Source organism: Vanessa atalanta, chromosome 1, assembly GCF_905147765.1.
Source record: "Vanessa atalanta chromosome 1, ilVanAtal1.2, whole genome shotgun sequence".
Classification (NCBI taxonomy): domain Eukaryota; kingdom Metazoa; phylum Arthropoda; class Insecta; order Lepidoptera; family Nymphalidae; genus Vanessa; species Vanessa atalanta.
The window spans coordinates 11,742,669-11,755,129 of record NC_061871.1 but is presented as its reverse complement, the minus strand read 5'-3'; the positions used below and the strand labels follow the sequence as shown (position 1 = coordinate 11,755,129).

The following is a 12,461-nucleotide window of genomic DNA, read 5'->3' as shown; positions in this document are numbered from 1 at the left end:
CTTTAGTAATTATAATAGAAGAATAAAACTCACATCTTTAGTACAGTCACAGTTGTAGTATGAAACAGACGTTCGCAAAAAAAACCATCGAAAACAATCTTTTCACAAACAATAATAGCAGAATCAATTCAAAGATATAATTGAATGTGAAAGTAATTTAACTGATTGTAGATCTCTGAGACCCATATGGGTTACAACCCACTTGCAAGTTATTATGCCGCTAATCATCTTAAAACTCAGGAATTGATGAGTTATAGAATTTATAAGATGACTTATAGTATAATTACAGACGAGAAACATTACACCTTCGACCCCTTTCTTGCCAACAAATTGACAATGCCAGTTAGTGACCAAACATCGGGTTACCCTTTTTCCTCTGCCTTCCTTATAATTAATAAAAAAAATACCTTAAAAAAAGCAAAACTACTAACACGAATAGGTAGTGTTATCAAGGAATATTATTTCAAACTCTTTAACGTCATCAGGGTTCAGACTCTGACATGAGCGCAACTGGCAGTAGACGAGATCTACGAGGAAGACTTTCTGATATGTTCAGTAGAAAAGGACAGCTAACCAAAGGAAACAGGTAATAAGTAATAACCAAATAGTTCAAGCTGTAAAACGTCTTATTATTTAAGCCTCAATATGTACAAAAAAAAGAAATACAATAGTTAAACATTTATGACTAAAATTATGTAATTTTAATGAAGCTTTACCTAACTAAACCACAGAGAGAAATGTTCGAGTGAAAGATGAATCCAAATAAATTTTATAAATATTATACTAAGGCCCGGTTTCTGGCGCACAATTATTAGCAGTTTACTTATTCATAATAAAACTGTTGAAGATACATTTCCGAGCAACGCAATGTCATATTCACCGTTTAAACTTCGACTTAACCGACGTTTGATTTTGCCTAAAATTACTAATGGGTTATTACGCGTTAAATTATTTACTTTAATTACAGAAAATAAACTGAATATTAATATAACTCAAAAGACAATACTAGTATGATTAGCATAATGAAACCGAGCAAACTAATTAGAGTCTAATTCGATGGTAGCAGAATTTAATTTACACATAAGCGCCCTAAGCTTGTAAAAGCAACCCAATCGAAATTTGTACGGATGATGAATTCAAATTGAAATATCGCATTGATTTCAATATTCTGATATTAATTATAAGTCAAAGTACCATCTGCAAAACAATAAAAGTTTTGCAGATGGTACTGTGATTGTCTTTAGTATTTTGACTTTTGTTTTTTAAATATTTCAATAGAAGAGAAATATTCATGCGACCACTAATAATTTACAAATCGTCGCAATTTATAGCTATTCTTAATTTTGATCAAATATTTACATTCGAAAAAATAGTAATATTTTAAAGCTATTTTAATTTAAAAATGTTGAAACCAATTTCTGAAGTGGCACATTAAGGAACTGGTTTCATTTATTGTTTAACTATTAGAATTCTTTATTGAACCAATGGCTACTGACAATTTAACTTTAAGCGTCGTCGTAAAAAACCGGGCATAAGTGACATTGTAATTATTCTACAGTAAAGACCAGAGTCCAGACCGACCAGGGAGCGCAACCGGTAGCACTACCGGCAGCACCACTGGCAGCACGACCGGTATCTCGACTGCTACGAAGCCAATTCTTCGCAACGCCAGCGCTAACACTTTGTCGCGTACCACTGTCAAGCCGGTACGTAGATAAGCTTTTTGTTTTATACCGATATTCATTATACCGAATTTTTGTTTCATTTTTATATAATATCGATATATTTAAATTTCATTTTTGTTCTATTTTTATTACAGAGTGAATCTCTCGCCGCTAGAGCTTCGAGTGCCACCCCCGGGGTGAAGAGGAAAGGAAAATAATTGAAGAATTAATTAATCGCTGTTTTATTGTATTTATCCAATCTCCTACGAATATTCCACGTAGCTTGTAATAATATCACAATACATATCAGATAGAACTATCGAAGAAAAACATCTAATAAAGACTATGTTCCTTCTAGTTTCCCCCTTAAATGCCTTCGTCCCCGTTCCTACCGATGCACGGACATGCGCCTAGCTTTACGTGCTAGTTAGCGATACTTATATTTGTAATTTTTATAATTATAACTGTTGAATAAAACCGCAATGTCTTATTCCATATCGGCTATAATTTTTACAATGTAGAGGGGTGTAGGTATAAAACTTAAGTTAAACGAAAAGAAAGACCTCGTGAGGTACCGCGGACGAGACGCAGGACTGCGAGGCGCACCGGCTAGCTCTGGTCCATGAGGTTGGAGTCCACGCCGCCGCCCGACGAGTCCTTCAGGATGGACTCGAAGATGGGCTGGAGGTCGGGGAACGACTTGATTTGTGTGACAAAGTCCATTAAATGAGGATTCTTATCTGTAAAAAAGTTTAATCGATGAAAATATATGATTAAGAACGAAGATCATTTATCTTAAGTATTATTTACTAATAATGTCTCATGACATGTATTTAAAATACTTATACGGCGAACAAAATCTTTGACTTAGCAAACTTGGAATGTTAGTCAACCTTTAACCGAAACAGTAATTGAAATAGGTGGTAAATAAGAAAAGATAAGATATTCGATGAATTTTGAATGGATGGTGGATTTTATATATTTTTTATTATTATTAGTAATATATTAATAATAAAATAAGGGACAGAACTCTTTAAATCTAATAGATATCATCAAGTATTTTTTTTTAGATCTCCTTATTCGTTTAAAGAACATCCTTGGCTTGAGATCTAATTAAAATGATTATTAAAAGGGTGTTCATAGATGTTTCGTTAATAGATGGCGTTTATCACCCTTGTTGTTAAAAGATCTTTGGATGTAAACTTAAAAGTGGATAGAACGCAGGTCAGGTTAGCAATTGATCCAACACCCGACGGTAATTTATAAAATAATTTTGTTGATTTCATATTATCATTTTACTGATTCGGGAATACGGTAAAAATGGCTACACTAGTGCCGAAAAGTCTGTACCCTACACGTCAATCTCTACCAAGGACTAAAGACGTACCGGCGTCGGGGATCTGCAGCAGCGCGGCGGCGGCCCGCAGCGCCGAGCGCTTGAGCTCGTCCTGCTTCTCGTACTCCTGCTTCACGGAGTTCGCCTTCACCTTCATCGTGCACGTCGCACGCAGCGGCTCCACCAGGCTCTCTAGTCCTACACATAGCATGCTATCGAGTAAACTTTCCGAATGCAATGGGAGCGCCGTTTGACGTCACTTGACGTCACCTGACGTCTACGAAGCACTATTAGCACCGGTATATAGAAGTTGATATTTTCATTGTATACTTTTAAACACGCTCTGCTTATGAGAGTAAAAAAGCGAACTGTTTGAAAAAAGGTACATTAATGGTAATGCATCGACTCACTCTGCAGGACGACGGTGGGACACAGTTGCGCGAGTCGGGCGCACATGAGGTAGGTGAGCATCTTAATGTCGTAGTGGTCGCGCAGGCCGTCCTCCACGTGCCGCAGGAACTCGAACACGTCGAGGCGGTCGAGACACGTGCCCAGCAGCGTGTACATGCATTCGAAGGCCGCCTTGCGCAGGTCGAGGCCGTCGTCCACCGAGTGCTTGAAGGGGCCCATCTCTACCTCCCTGATCAACTCTTTCTGTTAAAAAGGACGTGCTCTCTTTAGTCAGTCGAAGCGACGAAGGAACCGCGGAGCACGAGCCGACGCCCTCACCTTGACCTTGGTCTCGGCGTATATGGTGGGCAGCACCTCGGGCAGCAGGTCGCGCACGAGCGAGGGCTTGTTGTGCGCGGCCGAGTTGAAGGCCACGAGCGCCACGCGCCGCACGCCCAGCTCGGCGTCGCGCAGCGGCAGCAGCAGCTCCGACATGCAGGCGCGCAGCAGCCCGTCGATCGCCTGCGGCTGCGCACGACTCGCGGTTACTACTTACTACTACACATTTGCTAATGTCTACAGATTAAATTATTCTGACAATTGTAGACGTAGACGCCGTTTTGACAATAATATTCTCAACAGAACGACTAAAATTACCAAACACATTATGAGGTTCTGTTATAAAAGAAGGGAATGAAACTAAGATATTACATAGAAATGGTACCTTTACACAGATTGGATACAAAAAAATTGATCCACATTTATAAGTAAGAAAATATTTATTTGACCATGAAGATAGTAAGTGAAACATTCTTAACAAACCTGATCCGATATAGTAAATTTGACTGCAGTAACAGCGGTTGTTCTTGTTAGTGGTTCAGGAGATTTCAAAAATTCTTTTAAATGCGGTAATAAATCTTGAGGTTCCAGCAAGCACAATTTTCCTAAACATTCCGCTACCTAAAGAAACAAAACATTTGTTATTATAGACAGTAAATTTAAATACAACAAAAATTAAAATGATAAAACAACAATAGAGTACCTCTTCCAAAAAAGCCACACCAACCATTCTTTAAAACTGCATGAGATATTGCACAACTGTGCCTAAACACTAATACACTTTCTTAATCCGATGGGACGGAAAATCATACACTACCACTAGTTTTACACCAATAGGTGATCGTAAATAATCGCTTTATATGCACAGTACAATGTAATTTTCCAGGTTTTCTTGACAGAAAGTAATGTTTCATTGACTCAACCTGCGACTTAAGCCTATGACATCGTTATTTGATTATATTATATATAATTACTGGATAAACAAGGTAGTCAAACAGCAATGTATCGATGAAATAATAATTACTATACGAATAACTATCAATTTATTAATCAATATAATTTATACCCTATAGCACTCAAGAGTTATGTACCAATCTAACAGCGGATAAAAAATTAGAATTGGATCATTCTTTCCGATGATTACCTCTCTAAATACAAACAAACAAATGATATCTCTTCGTAATTAGTCAATACTAATTACGAAGTGATATCAATATATCACATAGAATAAGCAAAGGGTAACTTACTACATTCCGAGATCCTTCCTCAGCGCACTGGCAGTGCTTTGACAGCTGCACCCAAATTTCTGGTATGAACGGCCTCAATGCTTCCACTCCTTCTGGCGTACACGATTCGCAGGCTATTATCTAGGATACGAGACATAAATAACTTAGTTCGACAATAAAACTCACGTTGTTAAATTTAACAAAATCAGAAGTGCATATGCTGTTTATAACATATTCAGATAATTTCGTATAAAGGTACATCGATTACATTATATGAGATAGATTAAAAATACTTTTAAGATATGGCGTCAAAAACAAGATATAGAAAGGGTAAGAATGTCCAAACCTCTCTCAGTGAATGTAAGAGCAGGTACTGTCTTTTAGGCTGCGCCTCGATTTCGTTGAGTATGAAAGGCAGGAACTCCGGCAGGTTGCCGACCGCCACCGAGCCCAGCGCGTAGCTCGCCGCCGACTTCACCTCCTCCGACGAAGGCGCGAACGAACTCAACAGCACCTCTTTCAGATTCGGGATTGAGCTGAGGTCCCTGTTTAATATAAATCCTGTCGTAAGATATACATATTCGTGCAAGGTGTTTATTTATGTCTCATGTATGCGGGTACCATAAGTCACGTAAATTTACGTTGAAAATATTAAGATGATTCTGTAGAAATAATACAAGATCTATAGTGTTGAAATTTTGTATAGTCAGTAAAAACAATCGCTGGCATTTTAATACTTTATATTGTAATTTAAATTGACTTTAAATACAAATTTTCTTATCTTCAAAATAAAATAAAAATCATATTATGGACCACCTGTCCTTAAAATCAAGACTGCCCAAAATTCTTAGTTTATATAGATGGCTCAGCCATTTTACTAAACGGCGCGATTAGTTTATGTAAATTAGGTAATTACTTAGTTTGCTTACCCTAAAAGAGAATGTTTGGAAAATAAGTGAGATTTACAGATCTATTTTTTATGCGTAATAGAATGACGTGGGTCTTTTTTACAAGTCGGCAGTAATGTGATACACTTAAGACAAAATAATAAAATCCCTCATACAGATGCCTCCCGATCTCCGCGAGCGCCAGCAGGGCGAACATGTGCTGCGTGTCGGCGTGCGGGTGCGACGCGTCGCTCAGGAAGCCGCGCGTGATGTCCAGCGCGTCCGAGCCGCCCGACACCACCACCGCCGCCACGCACTTGGCCAGCGAGTGGTAGGCCTGGCGAGGAAGCGTCCGCTGTACTCCAGACTGATAATAATCTTCGCTTTTAATATGTCACCGGTCAAAGTTCACTTTGCTCACATTTTCTATTGATTTATGAATTCTTTTAACGATTAAAATATATCAAGATTTAGAGCCGATATCAAAGTCCGAAGATCAAAACATCGATCTATAGATAATATATGATAAAATTAAAGAGGAGTGAAGTATATTTCTGAAGCACGACACTCGTGCTTCCAATTAGGGTTCGGGTACCTGTTTGATGTGGTGCGGGGTCGCAGCATGATCCGCGTTGGCGTGCACGGGGGCCACCAGCAGCGCCAGCAGCTCCCGACGCGAACAGCCCGCCACGTCCGCCGCCACGAGCGCCGACAGCACCCCGACCATCGCCTTCAGCGCGCCACCTGAACGAACTCCGATATCAAGTACGAACGACATCTCGGCATCGAATGCGATGCCTCGCGAACGCAATCGTTAACTCTCGACGCAGAGGACGGAGGCGTACCCTGCAGCAGCGGCGAGCGCGCCAGCGCCAGGATGTTGGGCGTGAGCGCGGCGCGCGCGTCGGGCGTGAGCGCGGCGGGGCAGCGCACGCACGCGCCGCGCACCAGCGCCAGCGCCGTCTGCGCGCAGTGCAGGTCCGCCTCGCACACCAGCGCCGGCACCTCCATCAGCACCTGCCGCGAGACCAGACGGTCGGTCGTGTGAGGCTGCGCGTCGGGCGAGCGCTTCCGCGTCGCCGCTTACCTTGCTCAGCAGCTCTATGCTGATGGCGTTGCTGTAGTTCTGAACGAGGGTGTCGAGCAGGACCAGAGTCGATAGCTTCAGGGCCCGCTGGTTCTTTCTCAGGAAGGATCCGAGTATCGGCACGGCGTCCGGCTGAAAATGTGATTACTTCGTGTAGAAAATGACTCGATTCGGTTCCGGTTGTATGTTTATGAAAAAATGAAATTACCAGGATCGGTCGCAAGTCGATGCGCAGGGGAGAGGAAGCTATTTTAGTGAGAGCTTTCACAGTTGTCAAACGAGTGATTTCGTTTCGCAATCTTTCCAAAAATATCGGCAAACAAACGGGAAGCTCATTCTGTAAAAATAATAATAATAATCATACATTCAACTAGATATTGTGTTTTAATTGTTGTTAATGTGTTTTATGAATTCCTAATAGAACAAATCTATTAAAATAATATAAAACTATTAAGACATTAAAACTGTTCCAAAATATCTTTTAAATACAAATAAAAATATAAAAGTTTAACATCAAATACTTTTGAACAGGTATCATTTCTGCTGATCAAAACTGCCACCCCATTACTACTTTGACCTGAACGACCTTCGGATGTACCTCTAAGTAATCTCCGAAGTGACAGATGAGCTGCCCGCAGGCGGCGATGGCGCGCTCCTTGACCTCCTGGTCCATGTCGGTGGCGCGCAGGCGCACCAGCGTGCACTCGTACATGGCGGGCACGAAGCGCTGCAGCTCCTCCGCCGGCGCCGCGTCCGCGCCGCCCGCCTCCAGAGACTCTGCGGGGCAAGGAACAGCTTTAGCTAACCATCAACATAGCTTGCATATATTACACTGTGTAGTGAAAAAACTCGGCCCGTATTACCGTAAACTTCTAGACTGTGGGTGTGCGGATGAGTTTACTAGTTTCCAATTTTATATGTTTTTAAATATTCTCTTTTTATCTCAAATAACGTGTGATGTGATATAAAATAAATCCGTATTTTAGCTTATCGTTCATTTTACGAATGTCATGACAATATATTCTGATTAATAAAATAAAAAATATACATATTGTTATATGTACAAATGTATCAAAATTTTCAAGAGAATTTAAAGTTGATTTATTTTGTTAACACAAATTATAATAAGGGAATCGCAGCTAGACGGACTAGGAACAGAACGAGAGCACTAACCAAGTGGACGCATGACTTTGACGAGCGTCTGCAGAACACGCAGCGCCTCAGCGGTGACTTTGTAGAAGGGGTCGTGCACGCAAGCCAGCACAGCGGGCAGCAACGCCGCCACGTGCGGCCGCATCGCGGGAGCGTCATGCCCGCGCACCAGCCATACCACGAACACCAGCGTCTCTATCTTCATGGACGACGCCGTGCCCTTGTCACTGAGCAACGAGGTTTTGTGATCAATTTTAAAGTTCATTACTCATTTAGGTGAAATTCAATCATTTAAAAAGACTAATAGTTCAATCTAAAAGTAACAATGAAAGTGTTTCGATATGTAACGAGACATTCGACATACGTGAGTGGCGGCGTAAGGGCGCGGATGACACGTGAGGCGTGGTCGGAGAGGCAGCCCGGCGCCGCGGTCAGCAGCTCGCGCAGCAGCGCCAGCGCACACGAGCGCGCGCGCACGCTGCGCCCGCGGATCACGCGCAGCGCGCCGCGCACCACGCCCGGTACCTGCGGGAACAATTTATTTTTTTAGCATACCTTGGCGGCCTCTCAAGTGGGACGTGCAAGTGGGCCAATTTTAACCATCCCTTACATAGCTAATGCGTCACCAACCTTGGGAACTGAGATGTTATGACCCTTGTGCCTAGGCTAGACTGACTGACGCTCATCCTTCGAACCGAAATAAAACAACACAAGTATATTTATTGCCGCGTGGCGGAAGAATATATGTTTAGTGGGACTTACCCAAACCGGCTTACACAAAGACTTCCCACCAAGCATGGACGCTCGAGTATCAATTTAGATAAAAGATTCATTGTGTCGAAGCCTTCAGAGTAAATACCGTCCAGATAATTGCATACAGGCACAAAATCATAGCATGCAGTACGTCACGCACCCTGTGCAGCAGCAGCGCCTGCGGCGAGTCGTGCGCGTGCGCGAGGGCGTGCTGCAGCGCGGGCGGCGGGCGCGTGGCGCGCAGCAGCGCCGTGTACGCGCTCAGGATGTCGCACTTCACGTTCTCCTCGCGCTCTGCGACACGAAGACAAGCACGCTCACGACAATTCTATTCTCTCATAATTATACTATTATTAATTTATTCGTTAGAATACGAATTTCGTAAATGAAATAACTGACGCATATTAACAAAAAAATCGACCCTGATCCTAACCCATTACTGATCTAAAAAATATTATATAAAATTAAAAACTTACTAAAACACTACTTATCAGCATATTTACAAATTTCGAATTCATTACAATTAATTTTATTTCCATTCCATTTCAAGAAAAAATATTACCTTTGAATCTTGCTATTAAAGCTGGAGATACATTTTGATACATTTCAGCTAATAGTTCATGGCGCGTTGCTATAACTGACTCGAGACATTTAGCAGCCGCACGTCTGACCTAAGAACAACATAATATACAATTTATTAAAATATTACTCAACATAAGATAATATACCATTTTATCCTAAATCTTTTATAATCAAATGTATATAGATATTCCATTCCATAAGTTACATAATAATATTGCTGATACTACACAATATTTATAAAAAATTTGCTCAAAAGATTTGTTATCTTATTAAACCTCAATTATAAGAAATTAGTATCAATATTGTTAATGTCATTATTTATTACAAAAAAAACTTTCAAACTTATTAAAAATTTAAGAGAGTGTAAGTACCTTCCAGGACATATCGTCATCATCAGAGTATTCCTCAGAGTCCGACTCCGGTTCCGCATCAGGCTCGAAAGATTCATCCTCCATCTCCTCGTCTTCTCCTCCCCCGCCCTCTTCATCATCCTCATAGTTATAATTAGGATCATATGTAATCATCTTTAAGCACAGGTCAATAATCTATAAAAAGAAATGGATATGTTTAAATGTCAGTCTAATGACAAAAATGAAAAAATAACTTGTGCAAAGACATTGGGCAAAAACTTGATTGGCTTGTTGATTTAGTGTCTAGCTATAAGGGTGCAAATCCCGATCGCAAGTCGGGTCAAACTACTAAAAAGTTATAGTTTTTCAGGTGATAGATTTTCAATAACAACACCAAGTCCAAATGACTTACCTACTCATGCATCGGAAAGCAAATAAAGCCATTGTTATTGTGCCTGAACTCTCTAATATTGTGTCAGATTACTGTGCCAACCGTTTATAACAGAGAGGGAATAAAGCGCAATAAAGCGTAACAAGTGTGTGTGTGTGATTGAGCACATTAAAAGCGGACTTGACTATACTTAATAAATTAAGTAACAAAATTGAACATAAAATTAAAAGCTTTAACAAAAATCCTTTAGTCAGCTCGTGTGACAAGGACAAGTATAAATTCTAATGTGCCAGAATAACATCATACAGTTAATGTAATAATTGTGTTCCAGAGTTGTACAAGACATCTTCATGACCAACTCTTCAAAATTGATTTGTTGACATTAATAATTGCATTAACTTAGGCTTTTAGATACAATTGTACCTACATAATGCAATTATTTATACAAATATTTTTTTATGTCATTATAATATTAGTAATGTCTTGTAATAGAACAGCCTAGATTTATAATACATACTTAGGATTACGACATAAATACTTTAGATCACTATAATCTATATAAAATAAAAAAAAGTTAAGCACTAAATGGTAAAAAATACTAAAGTTACCTTAATAAGGCAAGACTTACTGTTGGAATATGAGGCTGGACTTCTTTTGGGCACTTAAGTACAAATGCCTCCAATGCCTGTAAACAGTGCTCACGTAATTCTTCATCTGTGTCTGTTGAATGGTTAAGGACTTGAGGTGCCACTCTCCACAACTGTTCACCGAATCTATGACCAGCTTGACGACTAAAACACAAAGAATTAATAGTATGACATTATTAAGGTAACTTTATAAAGGAAATAATGATAATATTTATGCCTTACCAAATAGATGCAATACATTGTATATGGGTACGACTAACACTGGAAGATGTTGATGAACTTAAACCTTCCAACAAATGATCTATGAGTTTGTTGTAGAGTGATGCATTGCATGACATGACCAAATGTGACAATGCCACAATTGTACGTTTGCGTACAGCCTAGAAAGAGATAGTACTTTAGTGTTCATCGATAAATGGTTTAAAAACATTACAACACACTTATTCAATTTTTACCAATATAGATCAATATGTTTTTATGATATTTACACATTGTTATTTAATAATATATTTCTTATTATGTATTTGGTTAACCTGACGTGGAGAGGCAAGCTGAGGAAGCAGAGAATTCAACAGCATTGGATGAAATGAAATCAACAACCCTCCGAATCTGCTAAGTAAATCCGCTAAAATATCCAAAGCCTCTAATTGCACAGACACATCTTCTTGCTGAAATTATTCATTACACATTATTATTGTTTTCAATCCAATAAAAATACATTACAAGCATTATTAGTAATGTGACTATATATTAATGCAAACGGTAGGTGCGAATTTACAAATATAACACAGAATTTTTGAATAAAGAAGAACTAAAAGTCTACAAAGATATTTAGTTTAAAACTGTTGTGTAATGGAACTATAAAATAATAACTAAGAAGTTTTACACACCTTCTCAATAGCACTGCTTAGCCTTCCAGTTATTTTTTTACACACATTCGCAGCCAGAGTATTCGAACCTAGGGGTAGTTCTGATATAACTGTTTTTAAACCAATGCTACTTATATCCCTCAATTGCTCTGTGTCTGAAAGCATGTTTGCACAAAGAGTTTCTACTATTCCTTCCACTTGATATTCTTTGACTTTATTTACCAAGGGACCAAGACTGAAAGTAACAGGATTATTGTGAATTGTAACATCAACACAAATTAATTAAATAAAGCAACTGATTAAAAAGAATACCATTTCACTGCTAGATTTTGAACCTCCCCATTTTTATCTTCAAGTAAACGTAGAAGCATTTTAACAACTTTTCTTTCTGAATCATCATCAAGTTTTATGCTATCTTTTTGTAATTCAGTCATCAGATCATTTGTAGCCATAAATCTGAAGTCTTTGTCGTTAGATGTCATCTACAAATAAAATTTTATTTTGTTCAAAATATAAGTCTTCCGTGTATTGTACAACTCAATTTGTATATATATATATATGTAATAAAATTGAATAATAGGTGCCGGGTACCTTTTCGAGAAGATTTGCGATTTGATAGGATACACTAGCCATTTTGATATAATTCAAGTTTTTACTACGATGACACTTGAACCCCAAAAAGTAAAAAACATGTGAAAAACTATTTTCTATAAATTAGAAAACAAATTAAAGACATTTGAGTATATCCAAAAAACAACCTATTCCTATTGCCAGCGAAATAATCGAAA

At 39.2% G+C, this 12,461-nt stretch overlaps 2 protein-coding genes across 5 annotated transcripts in view; one reads left to right on the top strand and one right to left on the bottom strand.

Annotated features, from left to right (window-relative positions):
• Nucleotides 1-2,021, top strand: part of LOC125068198 (COP1-interactive protein 1) — a 23,749-nt gene extending 21,728 nt beyond the window's left edge. For all 3 annotated transcript variants that reach the window (XM_047677262.1, XM_047677253.1, XM_047677270.1), the window contains 3 exons: nt 486-586; nt 1,559-1,706; nt 1,820-2,021. In XM_047677262.1, the coding sequence (XP_047533218.1) occupies nt 486-586; nt 1,559-1,706; nt 1,820-1,882 (312 nt within the window). In that variant the 3' untranslated portion in view covers nt 1,883-2,021. The remainder of the gene's footprint in view (nt 1-485; nt 587-1,558; nt 1,707-1,819) is intronic.
• LOC125068216 (cullin-associated NEDD8-dissociated protein 1) lies at nt 1,891-12,461 on the bottom strand. Of its 2 annotated transcripts, none has more exons than XM_047677282.1 (24): nt 12,265-12,461; nt 11,986-12,155; nt 11,695-11,908; nt 11,338-11,472; nt 11,027-11,184; nt 10,786-10,948; nt 9,788-9,961; nt 9,397-9,505; nt 8,995-9,128; nt 8,446-8,606; nt 8,103-8,308; nt 7,528-7,706; nt 7,138-7,266; nt 6,930-7,061; nt 6,688-6,859; nt 6,438-6,586; nt 6,019-6,209; nt 5,302-5,500; nt 4,977-5,096; nt 4,213-4,350; nt 3,730-3,918; nt 3,411-3,654; nt 3,052-3,198; nt 1,891-2,404 (listed from the first exon to the last, which is right to left on the bottom strand). In XM_047677282.1, exons 1-24 carry the CDS (start codon nt 12,304-12,306, stop codon nt 2,274-2,276), a joined length of 3,786 nt encoding a protein of 1,261 aa, XP_047533238.1. In that variant the 5' UTR covers nt 12,307-12,461; the 3' UTR covers nt 1,891-2,273. The 2 variants fall into 2 exon arrangements, with proteins under 2 accessions (XP_047533238.1, XP_047533247.1); XM_047677291.1 differs by having other exon boundaries at nt 6,019-6,179.